This window comes from Elephantulus edwardii, unplaced genomic scaffold (assembly GCF_000299155.1).
Source record: "Elephantulus edwardii isolate Elephantulus edwardi_28Jun2011 unplaced genomic scaffold, EleEdw1.0 scaffold00013, whole genome shotgun sequence".
NCBI classification, from domain to species: Eukaryota; Metazoa; Chordata; class Mammalia; order Macroscelidea; family Macroscelididae; genus Elephantulus; species Elephantulus edwardii.
The window spans coordinates 4,664,893-4,683,316 of record NW_006399763.1 but is presented as its reverse complement, the minus strand read 5'-3'; the positions used below and the strand labels follow the sequence as shown (position 1 = coordinate 4,683,316).

The 18,424-nt window shown below is 41.1% G+C and overlaps 1 protein-coding gene across 1 annotated transcript in view; it reads right to left on the bottom strand.

The window, feature by feature from the left end:
• The window catches only part of BEND3 (BEN domain containing 3), a 20,789-nt gene extending 3,357 nt beyond the window's left edge, over window positions 1-17,432 (bottom strand). Inside the window, exons 1-2 of the mRNA XM_006881174.1 lie at window positions 17,396-17,432; window positions 16,196-16,398 (exon numbers count right to left, since the gene is read on the bottom strand). Coding sequence (XP_006881236.1) covers window positions 16,196-16,398; window positions 17,396-17,432 — 240 coding nt within the window. The remainder of the gene's footprint in view (window positions 1-16,195; window positions 16,399-17,395) is intronic.
• Between the last annotated feature and the right edge of the window lie 992 nt (window positions 17,433-18,424).

The following is an 18,424-nucleotide window of genomic DNA, read 5'->3' as shown; positions in this document are numbered from 1 at the left end:
ACTATGAAATTCTGTAAGCTGATGGGTTTCCAAGGTTTCTAACTCAGGATGTCCTTGCTGGTCTACCTGCCCTACTCAACTTACTCAGGAGAGGACAGTGCTCCAACACACTAAGACACCTTATGTATGCAACAGTAACTGTGCATTTACAAGGGCACTAGCTAGGTACATCCTCGGACAGGTTCAGGAGAGAATTAAGCTCTACTGGAAATGATCCTGAGTGATCACTGTCTCAGCTCTCTACAGGATATTACCCACCATACGCCCTCTCTCACGGGAAAAGCTCAGAGTATCCTTCCAGGACCATGAACCTTGTGTTCAAGTTCTGCAGGAAGTAATCACTTGACCATCTGGGAACTGAGATTTCATGATTTCATGAGTAGTTTTACACTACTGCCAGGGCTGGAATGTATATTTATATAAATTTATATCATTACATTTGTTACTAACAAGTCCCTATGTTAAGTTTAGTGTTACTACCCAATATTACAGAAAAAGAAACTGAGGCACAGAAATGCTAAGTTACCCACCCAAGAGTACAGCGTGGAAAGCCTGTGTTGAACTACCACTATCAGCAGACCAGAGCTTGTAAAGGGAAAATTATACTTATTAATTTATGGTATATAATTAATGCTTACTATAAAATATCTTATTAATGGGAGCTCTGGTGGCTTAGCGGCAAGAAGCTGCGCTGCACTCCTGACACCACGCTGTTTGAGGCCACCAGCTGCTTCACAGGACGAGCAGTCTCCTCCCATGCAATCAACTGCCTCTGAAATCTGCCCGAGATCAGCTATGGGTTGGTTCTGACTCTGATACACAACAACAACAACAACATCAAGATTATTGTGATAATCATGAATCAGAAATATAGGGAAATGGCTAATTAAGACTTCTTTTCAGGAGCATAAGAAAGTGGTTTCTGTCCGAGAAATCTGTTCATATTTATTAGAATAAATATCACCCCCCCACCCCAATACACTGGGTAGAAACAGAGAAGGCAATGTTGGAAATAGAAAATGTGAAATAGGAGAGCAAATTAGTAAACTTCCATGCTAATATCAGTTTTCAGATTTTAATTATAGAATGGTCATTTATCCAAAAAATTAAAATAAAGCTGAGTTCCTTCCACTCAACCTCCTTACCAAGAAGGGTTAAGGTCCTCTATGAAAATGGACATGCAGCAAACAGACTATTCACAAATGATTCCCGAAAGATTAATGCTACTTTCAAGAGCTGTTGATATATCTCATATAGAGGTAATTAAGAAACTGTGATACAGCTAAAAAAACCCTGTGATATAGTCACACAATTATGGATCACTGTGAAACAATCAAGAATTTGTGAAATAATGTACAAATTGAATGAACGTAGAACAAATTAAGCTTAGTGGCTTAAGTCAGTCATAAACCCCCCCCAATTATGGTATAAAGACCACTATTATCTAAAGCTAAGGTTCATATACAGAATCAACTTTAGAGGTTTAACAGGAATTTAAAGGCAGGGAGAGAGGAATAAACATTCCAAAGTAGGGAAGCAGGCACTGTTGTTGGGTGCCATGGAGTTGACTACCACTTGACCCTAAGAAAAACAGACTGGCCTGTACTATATCACAGGCAATGACTGTCACTGTATACCAATGAGTCAGAATCCACTCATAGCTGACTCTCCAGAGAATTTTCAGAGGCAGTAAATCACATAGGAGGAGATGGTCTATCTTCCTCCCTTAGAGCTTCTGGTGGATCTGAACCACATACCTTTGGGTTGACAGCACAACTCTTTACCAAGGTACCGGAGCTCCCTGGTGATGATTAGCTATTGTAATTAATTAATTACATTAATCAATAACAATTAATGTTATAAAACAAAATGTCTATTAATGAATTACCCTATGAAAAACAGGGTTTATAGAGCTTCAAAATGTAAAAAGATAAAAAAACAAATAAGAGAAACAAATGGTAAGTAATCATACAAAAGATTTCATTGTTGTTGTTATGTGCCATTTAGCCAGCCATGACCCATAACAACCCTATATAGAGCAGCTCTGAACCCTGCCCCGTCCTGAGCCAGTCTCCCTAATTCCGACACACCTATCCCCATTGCCCCAGTTCCTATATCAATCCATCTCCTCCGGGATCTTCTTCCTCTCCTACACTGCTCCTCCACCCTTCTGAGCATGAATGATGTCCTTCTCTAAGGACTGGTCCCTCCTGGCTACGTGCCCAAAGTATGTGAGATGGAGCTTCAGAATCCTAGCCTCCAAGGAGAAACTCGGTTTCACCCTCTCCAAGACATACCTATTTGGTTTTCTTGATGGTTCTTGGTATGCTCAAGACTATATAAAGATTTCATTGTTGTTAAGTGCTGTCGAGTCATAGACGACCCTCAGCGACCCTATGCACGAAAGTCTTGAACAAAAACCTTCATCTTTTCTCCAAGTTCATAGAGTTTCCAGAGGCAAGCTTATTTTGGAAGTGGATGCCACTCTACTTCTAAAAAGATTTCATTAGTTACACACAAATCAAAACCACTCCACACCCATTAGAATGACTATAATAAAAAAGACAATGCTAACTGCTGCTGAGGTAAAGGGACTAGAATTCTCTACATTTGCTGCTGAGGACATAAAATGATAAGTATTTTGATTTTTTTTCTTTTTTGCAATGTGTCTGTAACAAAATGTATGCAAGGCCTAGGAGAGAGGAACGGGGCCCATGAATTACAGTGTTTCTATGGCAGCTTTTTGGGCCAGTGCCTGCCGTGGGTGGGGAAAGGCACTGAATTTGACACAGCTGCACATATTTTGGACAATGGTTTGGCACTTTCTAGTGAAGTTAAACATAAAGCTACCATATGGTCTAGAGTCCCTGGTTACAGCAAGTAGTAAAGTCCTTGGCTGTACTGAAAGGATAGAGGTTCAAATCCATTCAAAGCCATCCCAGAAAAAAGCTTGATGATCTGCTTCTAAAGAGTTTGTCAATGAAATCACAAGTGTAACAATGGCATGGCTGCAATATCATTTAACCTCCTTATCTAAATTCACAAGGGGAGGCAATTGTGACAATTAGCAGCATCAACAGTGTAAGACTGATGACTAACAGGTAGAGATGAGACATACCTTTTCTCTCCAACCCTTTGACCGTTGTTGACACCAGCTGCTCCCCCAATGGCGCTCTTTACTTCTCTGATGTTGTTGTTGTTGTTGTTGTGTTGTTATGTCGAGTCGCTTGCGAGTCATAGCGACCCTATGTACAACAGCCCTAAACTCTGCTCTGTCCTGTGCCAATCGCACCGTCTCAGATACACCCATCCCAATTATCCCAGTCACTGAATCAATCCACCTCATAGAGGGCCTTCCCCTTCTGCGCTGTCCCCCCACCCTCCCAAGCATGATGTCCCTCTCCAAGGACCGGTCCCTCCTTACAACATGTCCAAAGTGTCAGACGGAGCCTCAGAATCCTTGCCTCCAAGGAGCCGCCTGGTTTAACCTTTTCTGGGATGAATCTGTTTGTTTTCCTAGCAATCCATGGTACCCTCAATACTCTTCTCCAGCACCACAGCTCAAAAGCATCAATTTTCCTTCTAACCTCCTTAGTCATTGTCTAACTCTCTGATGCATAACAAATAACAGCAAAGTTTTGTTCTTACTTCTCTGATAGGCTGGACAATTCCTTTCAATGCCAACAGAGAACTCACACACCTTACTCAAAGTTAGAGGGTTTAGTAGAGAAGTGACAATAATTTGGGACCATGAAGGATTTAGGATACAGTTCTTTGATCTGGACAGCCTCTTATCAGCCTTGCTCAAATGCAGGCCCTCTAGCCCTCAGCCCTTCAACATGTCCTTTGCCCTGCTCAGGCAAGTTGTACAAATCTCTCTAGTTTTGCCAAAGAGCATGGGGGACCACCACTCCACACAGGAAGGCTCTTGCCCGAAGACACTCAGCACTCTCACTCTGGGTCAGCACACCAGCTGAAACCACCTCACTCTATGGGCTGCACCTGTCTCCTGGTTCTGCCACTGTAGGTGTTATGGCTCATTGTTCTCCTGCTGTGCCACTGCTGTTTCTTACTATCCTGTGCTGATGCTGGTGTTAGAGCTCTCAGTCTCCTGGGTCTAGGAGGTTCTATGCACAGGAATCCTAACTCTAATGGACATGCTTTGTTCCCATCTCTTCTTGGTGGTAGTAAAGTCTCCCCTGCCTTCCTCTGGGATATTGTTGTTGTATCGAGTTGTAGAAGACTCAAAACGACCCTATGAATGAAAGATCCAAACACATGTATAACTTTCTTCGGTTCTCCAAATTCATGGTGTTTCCGGAAGCAAGCTATTTCAGAAGTGGATGCCACTCCTGCTTCCAAGCTTGTTTTAATCAGGAGCTCCACCAAACACTGTCCACCATGGGTGACCATTATTGCATTTGACACATCAGGGTCACAGTGTTCAACATCACAGCAACCACGAGTTACCTTTGTACAGCAAATGGACAGACCAGTGCTATACTACCTAGAAAAATGTTTGACTAAAAACAATTAAAACCAGGCCTGAGGGACAAAGATTAAAATCACCCACCTTTGGCATTACTTTCCTGGGATAATTTTAAACCTAACAGGATTGTAAAACTGATCAATTCCCTCATTAGGGTTATATATACATTATTTACATGGTTCTAGACCCACAAGAATGTCAGACACTTTTTTTTTTGCATGCTATTCCCTCCTCTTGGTGGATTACAAGCACCTCCTTTGCTTAGTTTCTCTGACTCATTTGGTGGGAGTCTAAAGTTAAAAAGTGATATTGTACACCACTGTTCACAGCGACATTACTCACCATTAACAAGAACATGGAAACAGCCAAGATGTCCAATCACAATTGATTGGTTTGAGAAATTATCGTACATTCACACAAGGGAATACTATGCACCATGCAGAAGCAATGACTTTTGTAAATTACTACCTAACATGAGAGGGAATGGATCGCATTATGCTGAGTGAACTACTTCAATCCCATAAGAACAAATGCTGTATGAGACCATTATTGTAGAATGAGTATGAAGATCCAAGGAGGGGGAGAGGGTGGAAGCAGAGGGGTAAGGATGGGTGGGGTGCATGGTGTTGTGTATGTGTTAATCATAGGGTCATACAATTTGATGGGTGGGGGGATGTTTGTGTGAAGGAAATGGGAAAGTTCCTGTGTGAAAAACAATGCCTTTGAACTGTGTAAATAAACTAGTATAATTAAAATAAAAAAGAAAGTGATACACATACGTATATGTATGTATGTACACACACACACACACACACACACCCATGATCCAAGGTATCCTAATACCACCAAGAAAGAATTTCCAGGAGCAGATTACATATGCTTGGATTCAGAACCCTGTGCTGGGAAGCTCTTTGACACAGGCGACACACAATACACATAGAGATCAACAAGGAATCTCAAGCCTTGAGATGCTGATGTGAGTAAGAGATCTCAGCTTAATGGCCAGGTGTTACCAATGTGTCCAGGGCACATTTTAAACCTAAACTTCAGCCTCAGATGACCAGGTATAACCCAAAGATAAATAATGGTGCCTATCCCACACAAAGGTTGTGGAGGCTGAATAAGATAATTTACACAAAGTGCGGAGTCATATATGAATCAAAGCAAATATTTAATACTAACTATTACAATATTAGTATTATTAAACGTATCTACTCCTAAGCCCAGCAGAGAGTAATGCTGGGAGGCCTTTAAAAAGTTAAGTGTAATGACTGAACAAATAAAACCAAAGGGGAAAACTTTCCTATGGTGCCACAGTTAAGTCACTCACTAAATATACTTCTTAAAAGGTCAGCTTTCCGCTTTACCACATTAACTGCGAGAATGAAGACCATTCTCAGCAACCAGACTGTCGACATTCCAGAGAATGTCGACATTGCTCTGAAGGGCCACACAGTTATCGTGAAAGGCCCGCGGGGAACCTTGCAGAGGGACTTCAATCACATCAATGTAGAGCTCAGTCTCCTCAGAAGGAAAAAGAGGAGGCTTCGTGTTGACAAATGGTGGGGAAACAGAAAGGAATGGCTACTGTTTGCACCATCTGTAGCCCCGTACAGAACATGATAAAGGGTGTTACACTGGGCTTTCGTTACAAGATGAGGTCTGTGTATGCTCATTTCCCCATCAACGTTGTGATTCAAGAGAGTGGATCTCTGGTTGAAATTCGAAACTTCTTGGGTGAAAAATACATTTGGAGAGTTCGAATGAGACCAGGTGTTGCTTGTTCAGTATCTCAAGCCCAGAAAGATGAGTTAATTCTCGAAGGAAATGACATTGAACTTGTATCAAATTCAGCTGCTTTGATTCAGCAAGCTACAACAGTTAAAAACAAGGATATCCGAAAATTTTTGGATGGTATCTATGTCTCCGAAAAAGGAACTGTCCAGCAGGCTGATGAGTAGGCTAGGAGTTTTCCAGCTACAGAAATGAGGCCGGTCAAATCATATGAATCTGATTTCAAAATGGATCTGATTCTTGTAATAAAATTCTACTAATTTGAAAAAAAGAAAAAAAGGTCAGCTTTCCCTAAAGGTCTGGGTTTTGGAAAAAACAGGAAAACAAAGATGAAAGTGGCATTCTCTGGTGGCCTAATGATAAGAGACTGCACTGCAAACCCAAAAGCATGTGTTTCGAATCTGCCAGCTGTTTCAGGGGACAAGGATGGGCAGTCTTGTCTTTGTGATTATACTGCATTTGACAACCCGCCGGAGGGTCAACTATGCGTTGGTTCCGACTCAACAGCACAACAACCACCACTTTGCAGAAAGCAGAGGTTACTGTATTAAAAAAGAAAAGTTAACTATTTGGTGGAGAAATGGGGTGGGTTTAGTGGAAATGTAGTGAATGATGAAGTTGACTCGATGGGTCATGGCCAACGTAAGAAAAAAAGAGAAGAATATTCAGCTTTAAAGAGAAATAAGGTCCACTGATGATCCTTGAAAACATATATTAAAAAAGAAAATAAGTGACAGTCACTGCCACAAAGACAGAATGACTCACAGCTGACCCTCCATGTAAATCACATGGGAGGAGACTGTCCATCTTTTCCCCTGAGTCACGGGTGGATCTGCCAGAGAGGGGCAGCCTTTGGGTTAGCAATGTTAGTTAATTCCCTATGGACACCACCACCAGAACTCCCTGTGAAAATACTATCCTAAGTTAAAAAGAGTTAATTATAAAGGAAAATATAAGATTTCAGTTTATTAAGTATCAAATATTATTTAGCAGAGACTGGTGGGAGAGGGGGAGAAAGCAGTCAATGCTTAGGGGACACTATGATCTGTTATGGTGATTGGAAGTCTGGACACACAGAATGGTGCTGGCCGAACAATGATTCCCATGTTCCCACTGCCATCGAGTTGGTGCCCACTCTTCTAGATTTCCAAGGCAGTTCTATTCCATCCTGTAGTGTCCGTGTATGTCAGAACTGATTTCACAGCACACGATAAATTGAAAGTGTTTTAACAGTTAATTCCTATAAACCAGCAACTAGATTTTGAGCAGCGAATTCACCCTTAAATTCTACTACATTAAATTAATCTTAGCAGTTTCATAGAAGAGGGGCTTTTACCAATATAGAGAAATTTGAGTCTTATTACAAAACATAACTATAGTTAAGAGTGATTAACTTTTTAACAAGTGAGGCCCCAGACGCATTTACAGCAGAATTCCGTGCAGGAGATGACCAGGAAGTCAGGTATCATGCAACAAAAATGCAAGTTCCAGAGGAAGAAGATCTGTACTTGGAGAAGTTTCTGGAAAACTATCTTAACTACTGGAACACCATCAATACAAGTAAGACATCTGTGGACCCAATAAAGGACCTTGGAATGTTTCTCAAAAAAAAAAAAAAAAAAAAAGAGTTGAGGGTTACCACAACTGGAAATTCCCTCTTTAACTGTCAAAATTCACCCTCCAGGATCCAAGATGGCGGCAGAGGCAAAGTCAGCGTGGTGAGCTGCGGGAGCAGCGGACCACTTGGAGGAGGGCCACCATGGCCTTCTTACAGACCTCTGTTTATTGATAATTGAACAGTTAAACAGTTGATGACTGGTCTTCGGTGCGGGTTGAGGCTCAACATCAGGAGATCAAGGATCCCCAGGGAGGAATGGGTTTGCCCCCTTTCCTAACCTTAACACTGAGTTTTACTCCAGACTTGACCCTGAACCCAGTTCCAGAGACAAAAAGGAAATACAACTGCCAGCTAAGGAAGCTAAGGAGGATGGAGCCTCAGGGTTCAGTCAGCCATCCCCACTGGACTCACCTTGGAAAACACTTTGCAGTACAGAAGGGAGTAAATATCAGGAAAATATCTTCTAACAGAACAAGGCAAGCAGCTTTAACCCAAAACCATCAGTAAGGTGATAAAGTGTGCCCCCTTTCCCCTTTTACATCAAAGCTCCTGTCCAGCATGAAGAAGCCAGAGAGTCTGCACCCAATTCCCAAATGAGCAACCTACACGTGAATAAGACAGTTTGTTTAATCACCATGGGACTATGCTTACCATTGCCCTGTATCATCTGGTCCCCACTGGATCCTTTTCATTTCCTTCACCTGCTCTTCCCACCAACCAAATTGTGCAGCTCTGCAACTGCATCCCTGCAATTTTCATCCCTGCCCACCCTCACCCTTCTGCTCCCAACCCTCATCTCCTTGTATCCCCAACGTTTTTCCCAATAAAATTTTAAAAAAAAGGTAAAAAAAAAATTCACCCTCATTACTAAAAATATTTTTATTTCTATCAAGGATGCTAGAAACACAGGCATTGATGGAAACATTTTCTGTTCAACTGTCTGGATAAGAATGTTAAAAGTCCCAGCAGAGGGCATTATTCCTCACTCCCAGAAACCTTGGATACACAATTCAACACAAAACCTAACAAAAGCATCAAAGAGAAAGTTCTTCGATAGCCCCATACACTGCTGTCCTGTCAACATGGTGCTCCAATTAATTCCACAAATGCTGCCAAGAAAACGATGAGTTGGCTGCATTTGCTGCTGCTGATAAAATCTCTACTCAGCTGTCTAGGAGGATCAAGAAATCTTTAAATCTGTTCTACTTGGCACTGGGTATCCTGGCTGACACCATTCCCAATCCTCCAAGGTTCATCTTCCAACCATATGGGAACTCTGCTGTGGAGCGCAAGCTCTGCCGTGCCAGCATCCATCCCAGATCCTGATCAGGACATTTCACTCTAGCACTGGCACCTCAGACACAAGAGGAAACATTCAAATCGCTCAGGTGGAGAGGCTGACTGAACAAAAAAGAGGCTGATGTTTGAGTATAAGCATAGTAATCAAAGCCCTAGCCCTTGATTATAACAGGGGAGATTCGGGGGTCTAGGCCCAGCAACATTCTAGGGACTAGGTCAGCAAGAAGATGCTCTAAATATTAAACATCTTCATTGGAACCCAGATCCAAGAGTAGCCACTGGAGTTCAATTCAGTGAAGGTTGAATGGCTAAATGGTACCCAGAGACAGAAGCTGGAACTCCCAAGCAGCACACATTCAGGAGATTAATGGAGCATCAAGGACAGATCATACACAATAGCCCCTGCAGGGCTGGCATCCCCCTCCCGGGACAATCTGCCACGGAGTGATGGCTAGTTTTCACCTTCAGCAGAATTATCCTCCTCAGCATTATCATCACTAAATGACCAATCTGACTGACAGTAAGGTATGGAAGAGTTCTCTACCACAAGTCTATAAATCAGTATTACTGAGTACCTAGAACCTGACAGGCCCTGGACACACAGGGAACAAGCCACACCCAGTCTCTGATCTTGTGGCTTTTCCCCTTTGGTTAAACAATGTGCAAAAGTCAAGAATCTAAAGGAAAAAGGAATGGCACAAAGGCCATAGTTTCCTCACGGTATCTTGTGAATTCTCTGTTAATCCCCAAGTATCACCACAATGATGGTCAGGTGTTCTGGCCTGGTCATGCTAAACTCTCTGGGCCAAATTATGGCAGGAAAGACCACAGACACGATGTGCTACGACTGTGGTGAAAATGATGATGAATCTCCAGATTGTTCCACACTAACTGACACTTAGGAGTTGATCAAAACATTTACACTGCATGAAAGAGGCAGCATTTTAGTTCTCTAATTGAAAACACTTTAAAAAAATCCACAATGACACTTTACAATTAAAACCGACAAAAATTTAGAAGAACAAAGATAACCTCTGCCTGGCATTCAGCTCTTATATAGCATCCCCACTTCTGTAAATAAGATGATCACACACACACAAAATGATCACCAATATAAAAACGCTGGCTACTCACCTCTCACATCTGCTGTATTTGACTATTAAGCCCTCTCCAGTGGAGATGCCAAATGAGTCTTTATATTGTCCTTTCAGTTGCTTTTTTGAGGGAGGTTTTATTTGTTGTCTAGCAATGTACTAAATGTAATTCATAAAAGAAGCTGTCAGCACTGACAGTAGTCTCAATGTGGAGAAGAATGGTCCCTTTGCCCTTTTAGCATCAGAACGACCACTCAGATCCTCCCTCCTCCGCATCCTTCCTCTTTCCTAGGGGTGTGTGTGTGGGGAGCAAGAGGGCGGGAGGAGACACAAGGTGGTAGTGTTTTCCTGCAGGTGGTGTTCAGCTGATGTGTAACAAGCCTTGTGTTAGGATCTGTACATGGTCTGGGCAGTACAGTCCCACATGACAATGGAAGAACCAGAGATTCTGAGAGGTCACAAAATGGACTGAAGGCTCTATGGTGAACTAACTCCTTCATCCGATACTATACTCTGCTTATTCTGGTAATTCTCAAAAGAAGCGGCCTCACCTCCCTGGACAGGGAACAGGGGGCTGAAGGTGTCTAATCACGCCCAATAGCTCACAACAGGGTCAAGTCAGCTCTGATGTATGTGGACACTTCTACGCTTTGCTTTGCTCATCTGTATGGCAGAGTTACTTACTTTTTCATCACTGGTTTATATGGGTGCAATGAAGTAGCAAATAGAATGGTGCTGTTTATTGACTCAAAAGCTGTTAAAGCACTTCCTGTCTGCTTTTCTGATGATGACTAGTTCCGGCCTCCTACTCCCTTTCCAGTCTCACCCTGTGATGAAAATGCTTAAGAAAGCAGCGTATACTTCCTGTTCCTACCCTTGCCCCTGTACTTTTAAGAAGATCAGGTAAAAATCAAGAGGAGGAGGATAAAAGACTGCTCACAGTGAATCTGGGACAAGCACCATTCTGAAAAGTTCAACATACTTCAATTTCATAAAACTGATGGATTGTTCTAAAGTCCTTTGGTTCTGAGATTGATTACCTGACATAACATACTACATAAACTTTAACAAGAAAAAGCTGCTTTGAATTCACAAGAAGCTTGCTAATTTCATGTGATTTATACTTGCATTCTTTTTACATATTAGGAAGGACGAGGATATGAACCTCATTCTATATACACTTAGAAAAAGGAATAAAGCGGCACACCCACGTTTACTGTGGCTTTGTTCGCAATAGCAAAGAGCTGGAAACAACCCAAGTGCCCATCAACAAACGAATGGATAGAGAAGCTGTGGTATATCCACACAATGGAATACTATGCAGCACTGAAAAACAAGGAACTCATGAAATATTATACAAAATGGGTGACTCTAGCGGACATTATGCTGAGTGAAATATCTGTCACAAAAGGACAAATATTGCATAGGGCCACTGTTGTAAAATGGGACTGACCATCAGGGTTGAGAGAAAACAGGAAAAAAAAGGGAGGAATGATGTATATTGCATTGAAAAAGATGAGTGAAAGAACCTTTTAAAAGGGATATATGAATGAGTATTCCTGTCATTACAGAAGTCCAAAGTGAAGGCTGCACAGTGGAGTGGACATGGCGGGAGAGGGGGAAAACTGCAACAATGAATGACTAGAAACCCTAAGTCTCTGTAAATCTTCATTTAAATTAATTAAAAGAAAAAGGAATAAAGCTAACACAAGGCATGACTTCACATGTCTTTTCTACTCTAAAATGGGTTACAACAACCACTCTGTGGCTAATTTACTATTTCAAAATAGAGAGACTATACAAGTCATAGTAGAAATATTTAAATGTATTTTCTGGTTCCCTTTTTTTCCAACATGCTGGAATTCCTCATCCTGAATAAGGCCTAAAGTCCTGCCCAACAGAGGTTGCTGCAAGAGTAGATCAAGAACATCTGCAACCATCAGACTATTGGTGGGGTATTTGGAAAAATTCTTTAGTCTGACCTGGCCCAATGCCAAATCTCTTCTGATTTGCTTTATGTACTGAAGAACTCAATCGAAACAGAAATCAAAAGAACCTAAAGAATACACATACCCATATTTATCACAGCATTATTTATAATAGCAGAAGTGGAAACAACCTATGAGTCTATTAACAGACAAATGGATAAAGCAGCTATGTTACAGTCACACTGTAATGGAGTATTATGCCTCACTCAGCCATCAAGAATGTATGAATACTGCACAACGTGAACAAATTATACTGAGTAGCATAAGTCAGTAACAAAAAAAAAAAATCATGGTATTAAGACCACTATTATAAAAAGCTAAAGAACAGTTTACACACAGAATCCATTTTGGAGGGTTTTAACAGGGCTGGGAAGAGAAGAGGGAAGTAAAAATTAGTAAGTGGATAAACTGAGGGCTGGCGAACTCTGGAAGACTAGTGGCAAGAAGCTGCCCTGCAATCCCAGAGGTACACGGTTTGAATCCACCAGATGCTCTGCTGGAGAAGGAGGGGCAATCTCCTCCTCCTGTACCAGTCAGATTTGACTTGACAGTACACATACAAAATAATACAATGTAAAAAAAAAAAGAAAAGAAAAAATGGACACTTTAAAAAAAAAAACAAACCCATGAGGGATGAGTAAGATAATATACATTAAGGACTTGATTAGATATTGTAATTAATTCATTAAACAATTATAATTAATGTTATAAAACAAAATTACGATGGCTGACAATTAAAAAAATCAATGTGATCTATAAACTTTCAAAGTATTATAAATAAAGGTTATGTCACTTAAAAAAAAAACAAACCCCAAACATTAAATGCTCCCTTCTTTATGATCTCATGATAACAAGAGGTCATGGAATGAAAGGCTGAGGAGAGATGTAGCACTTGTGAAATCAGCCAACAAGGCTAGCTGAGGTTCTCCACATAGGTCATAACCCAGCCAATATAAAATTGGAATTCCTTCTGGGGGAAAGAACCTGCTATTTCTGAGGTGAACTGGTTATCAAACTGGCCTCAATTCTTCCTAGCCGGTGTGACTTTGTTACTCAAAAGACACAAGTATATTTTGCCACCTGAGCCAAGGTTTGGCCATGTTTTGCCTTGATCAATGGACATCAGTATGATACGCAAGCAGAAGCTTAAAAGGCTCTTGTGCTCTGAAACGAGCCCTCAGAATGTTATTGTCATCATGTGAAAAGTCGGACAGTCTATTAGAGGACAAGAATGTACATGAAGAGTTCGATCAGGTGAGGTTCCAGACAGGGGATGAGGTCATCCCAGATCATCCAGCCCGGCACGACAGGTCAAACCAGAAAAGAACTGACCCACAATAATGTGGATAAGTAAAATGGTGGTTGTCTTAAGTTGCGAAGTTGTGAGGTGTTACCCAGCTAAAGTACGCTGGTACACTCAGCTGCGAGTTCCATTTCCAGAACTGTCTTGACCTAGAAATTTGATGCCGTTTCCACAGTTATCATTAGCAAAAACGAAAAGTTATCTGGAAGGGGAAATGTTTTCAGGCCTTCCTTTCAGAAGATAACATGGCTACTTCTTAAATTTGTCAATATTTTTAGGATAATCTTTATGAATCTAAGCTATAGAAATACAGAAAGGCATAAGATTTATGGATATAAATTATTTCCATGGAACTACTTGATAGTGTAAAAAAAAAGGGAAAACACATTAAAAGTATCTCTATAGGAAAAGATCATAAATTACAATTGTTTTAATTTGTGTGTGTGTGTGTGTGGTGTGTACCATCAAATCAGATTTGATGGGTACAGGAAGAGATTGTCCCTCCTTCTCCAGAGCATCTGGTGGATTCAAACTGCTCACCTCTGGGATTGCAGTGTGGCTTCTTTTTTTTTTTATTTTATTATTTTGTGTGTCTGTGTACCGTCAAATCAGATCTGACTGGTACAGGAGGAGATTGTCCCTCCTTTCCCGGCAGAGCATCTGGTGAATTCGAACCATGCACCTCTGGGATTGCAGTGCAGCTTCTTGCCACTAGGCCACCAGAGCTCCCCGCAGTGTGGTTTCTTGCCATTAGGCCACCAGAGCTCACCAATAAACTATAATTTTAAATAAACATAAGAAAAAGGAAATGTTTCCAAACAAGTCATCCTGTTAATAATGTTGTAGCTTTCATTTGTCACAGCAGATGCCTGTAGCAGACAGAAAGATGTGAATTTTAACATATAGTCATCATTTACTTTACTGGGAAGAAACTTCTCCCCCATTATACTGTATGGACCAGGTGGCAGCCAGAGTCAAAGACAGGATATTCCTAATTACAGTCTTATAAAAATACTTATAAGTATTTTTTAAAAAGGGGATCTCACTTTTACTTTGCCTGGTGTATTGATCAATAATTACTAAGAACAGCCAAAAGGTGAAAACAACGCAAATATCCTTCAAGTGATAAATAGACAAACAAATTGTAGCATAACTCATACAATAAAATATTATTTGGCTGTAAAAAGAAATGAAGTATGTACGTATTCATGCTACAGCATGAATGAACCAGCAAAGTAAAAGAAGCTTCTCACAAAAGACCATATATTGTGTGATTCCATAGGCTAATCTATAGACAGAAGTAGATTATGATTGCCAGTGACTGAGGGGATGGGAGGGAAATGAGGAATGATAACAAATTGATAGTGTTTTGTTATAGGGTGATGAAAATGCTATAAAATTATAGGAATGCCTGTACAATTCTGTGAACATATGAAAATAACATCAGCCTCATTTAGACATACACATGTAAGTGGAAATGTTTACCAAGATCTTGCAAGTGTGTGCTAGGGTTGGGGAGGGTGAGTTGGAAAACTTGAGAAAATGTCCTCTGATGATTTCAAAGTAGAATCTGCTGGTCCTTGGAAAGGACATGCTGACAAGATACCTAAATAACAGTAGGGGAATGAACCAGACACCATTCTCATACTTCTCAAAGCTGTCTCTCCCCTCTCTTAATGGTTTCATGTATATGTCTTATCTCCAAGTGGACTGGAGGCTGCTACAGGAGACCACCTTGTCTATGTTTTCCATTTCCCATATCCCTCAGCACTTATTTAGCCAAGTTCAAGATGTTGTTTCTGTTGTTGTATACTGCCAAATCTGAACCAAGTCATAGCTGACCCTCCAGAAGGTATTCAGAGGCAGTTTAATCGCATGAGAAGAGACTGCCACTTCTCTCCCGCAGAGCAGCTTGTGGATTTGACCTGTGTGCCTTTGAGGTTGAAACGCAGCTCCTTACCACTAAGCCACCCGAATTCCCTTAAGTTCAATATAACCAGCAAATAATTAAGAAAATAATCACAACGTTATGACCAGAAGCCAGTGTAAGTCTTATTGTTTCTTTGAACAATTCTACTTCTGCATGCTAAAAAAAACCCCCACAACCCAAAACCTTTTATTTGGATTTTCCTTTGCAGGTTGAGGGGAAGTGCAATTTGTAACACAGCTTAGAGGTTAATAGGTTATGATGTAAAAGAATAAAAGTATTCCTCACTTCAATGAGAAGATTCACTAAAGAATTTCTTCAGGGAATAAGCTCCTCTGATAGCCTTGATTTAGGAAAAGACCTACCAGGTTTTTCCAGGAATTAGTCTACTAGGCAAGTGTCAGGTTTATACTAACAATTCCTGCTGTCAAGTTCTTGCTTTGTCTCTGGGACAAAGCACAAAAAGTACTAAAAAAAAAAATAATTGTATTGTGAAGACTTCCTCTATGCCACAACAAATCCACAGACATGAACTGCAGAAAATTATACCTTCTGGAAAACTTAAGCCAGAGAGAGAAGAGCTTAAATGAAAGGTTTCTTATGCCCAGATCCCCAAGAGCAGATGTGTCACCTATTCAGACGTGGTTAGAGTCCAAGCAGACAGCAGAGGGTCTGGGCCTCACCTCGGGTATCAGCCGTCTCCTCTTCACACTGGGGACAGGGTCTAGCTGGCTATCACTGCCCAGTGGCTTCCTCTTGCTGGCGTCCTGGAGGGCAGTAAACACGCTGTCCAGAGCGTGCTTTTCAGAAGACCTGGAGTTCACTGAGCAGTCCAAGGCAGCATCTTCAGTCTCTGTTTCCACTTTCACAGAGTTATTCTTTAGAACTGTGACAGAGAAGACAGGGCTGAGTGGGAAACCAGGGCAGGGGGGAAGGGGGCGCCTCTCAGAGGCTGGCAGCGTCCCTGAGCATTATTTCCATGCTGCTCTTTGATGTTATCAGTCAGATAATAATGTCTAGTCACAATAAAACAGCACTTTACAATAAGGCAGTTTTTATCTTGTGACTTGAGTGCTATATAATAAAATCTTATTCCAAGAATATTTTGTTCTAAACTGTCTTTAACATCTTTTGGGGGAAGGGGTAGTTAGTGGTGTGAGGGGTGGGCAGAGTGGAAGAAAATAAATATTATCTTTTAAATGATGCTTTCTAAAAGCAAGCTTAGGAAGATACATAAGATGCTTACTGTAGGCCTGTGGGGGGATATTTAAATATTAAACACTTTATCATTTTGAACTATGTGATTGCAATAGTCAATTAAAATATTAAATTAGAACATTTTTTAAAAAAGGCTTGTCTCTGAGACCAGAAGACCTAAATGGTGCCCAGCTACCACTACTGACACTCATCAGGATCAAAACAGGTGGTCCTGGACTGAGAGAGAAGAAAAGATAGAACAAAATACAAAATGATTAAAAACACTTTCTGCTCTGATACAACCTGGTGGAACCCTCAAGACTGGCAATTTGAGATACTCTTCAAGGCTGTAACGGAATCTACCCAAATAATGACAGGGCTACAAAGTGTAAAATCTACCACCAGGGAGGAATGTACTCCTAGTGTGAAACTATATGGCATTTAAAGGACAGTATTTGCCCAAAGACCAAGCTCAGGAGGCAGGAAGAGGCAGGAAAGAAGGATGAATGAAACAGGGAATGTTGGGGGAAAGTAGGAAGACTCCTGCTACACTGAAGAGATAGCAACCAATGTCATGAAACAAAAGGCGTGTAAATTGTTTAATGGAAAACGAATTGTTTGGTAAACTTTCACCCCTATTATAACAGAAAAGTAAACAAATAAAAGCAGCAGGCATGTTTCTTTACCTTCATCTACATCTTCACTGAATTCAGTTGAGTTCATCTTCTACGCCACTAAATGAAAAGACAAAGACAAAACTGTGGTTTATCTCTTGATTTACTTCTTAAATTTTCCCTACCCAAAGAGGAATTAATTTTCCCTCCCCACTCCACCTCTGGGCAACAGAGGGTTAAGCCAAGCCTGCTCTTTAGCACTCTGGAAATACATGTCCTTGTACTCTTATACAAGGCCACAGTATGCCTGCTGCGAGCACTTCTCCAAGATTTTATGTGGGCGGCAAGTGGCGTAAACCATCGACTGAAAGCCACTCAAAGGTAGGGGAATGTGACATGAGAAAAATCAAGTGTTAACAAAAGACTCCATTATGGACACTGAGGTTCTATTAAGGAGGAACAAAAAATCTGGAAACAAACAATGGTATAAAAAGGACATGATAAACATAACTAATGCCACTGAATTACACATGTAAAAAATGTGAACATGGCAAATGCTTTGTTACCTGTATATCTACTAGACAAATACAAGGGAGCTCTGGTGGCCTTGTGGCTCAGAAGCTGTACTGCCAACCCAAAGGCAGGCAGCTGAATCTACCAGTTGCTTACAGGAAAAAGGTGGAAGGCAATCTCCTTCCATGCAATTTACAGCCTCTGAAAACCCATGGGAGGCTTTGAGTCAGTCCAATTTCCAATTTGAATGCACTTAACAGCAGACAAATATATATCAAAGATACTCACATACACAAATGATCTCCTTTTAGTCTCATTTATATACATTCCAGCTATGAAATGAAAAGGCTGAATAAGGAGGAAACTCTGAAGACCAAAGGACCTAAGCCAGAGATCTATCTGTATTAGCCAGTAGAGTAGTTACTAGCCACTTGGTTACTGGGCACCTGAAGTAAAGCACTGGAACTGCTAACCCAAAGGTCTCTAATGGTTCGAATTCACCAGCAGCTCCTGGGATAAAGACAGGCAATCTCCTCCTGTGTGATTACAGTGTTTGAAACCCACTGGAGGGTCAGCTGTCACTGGAGA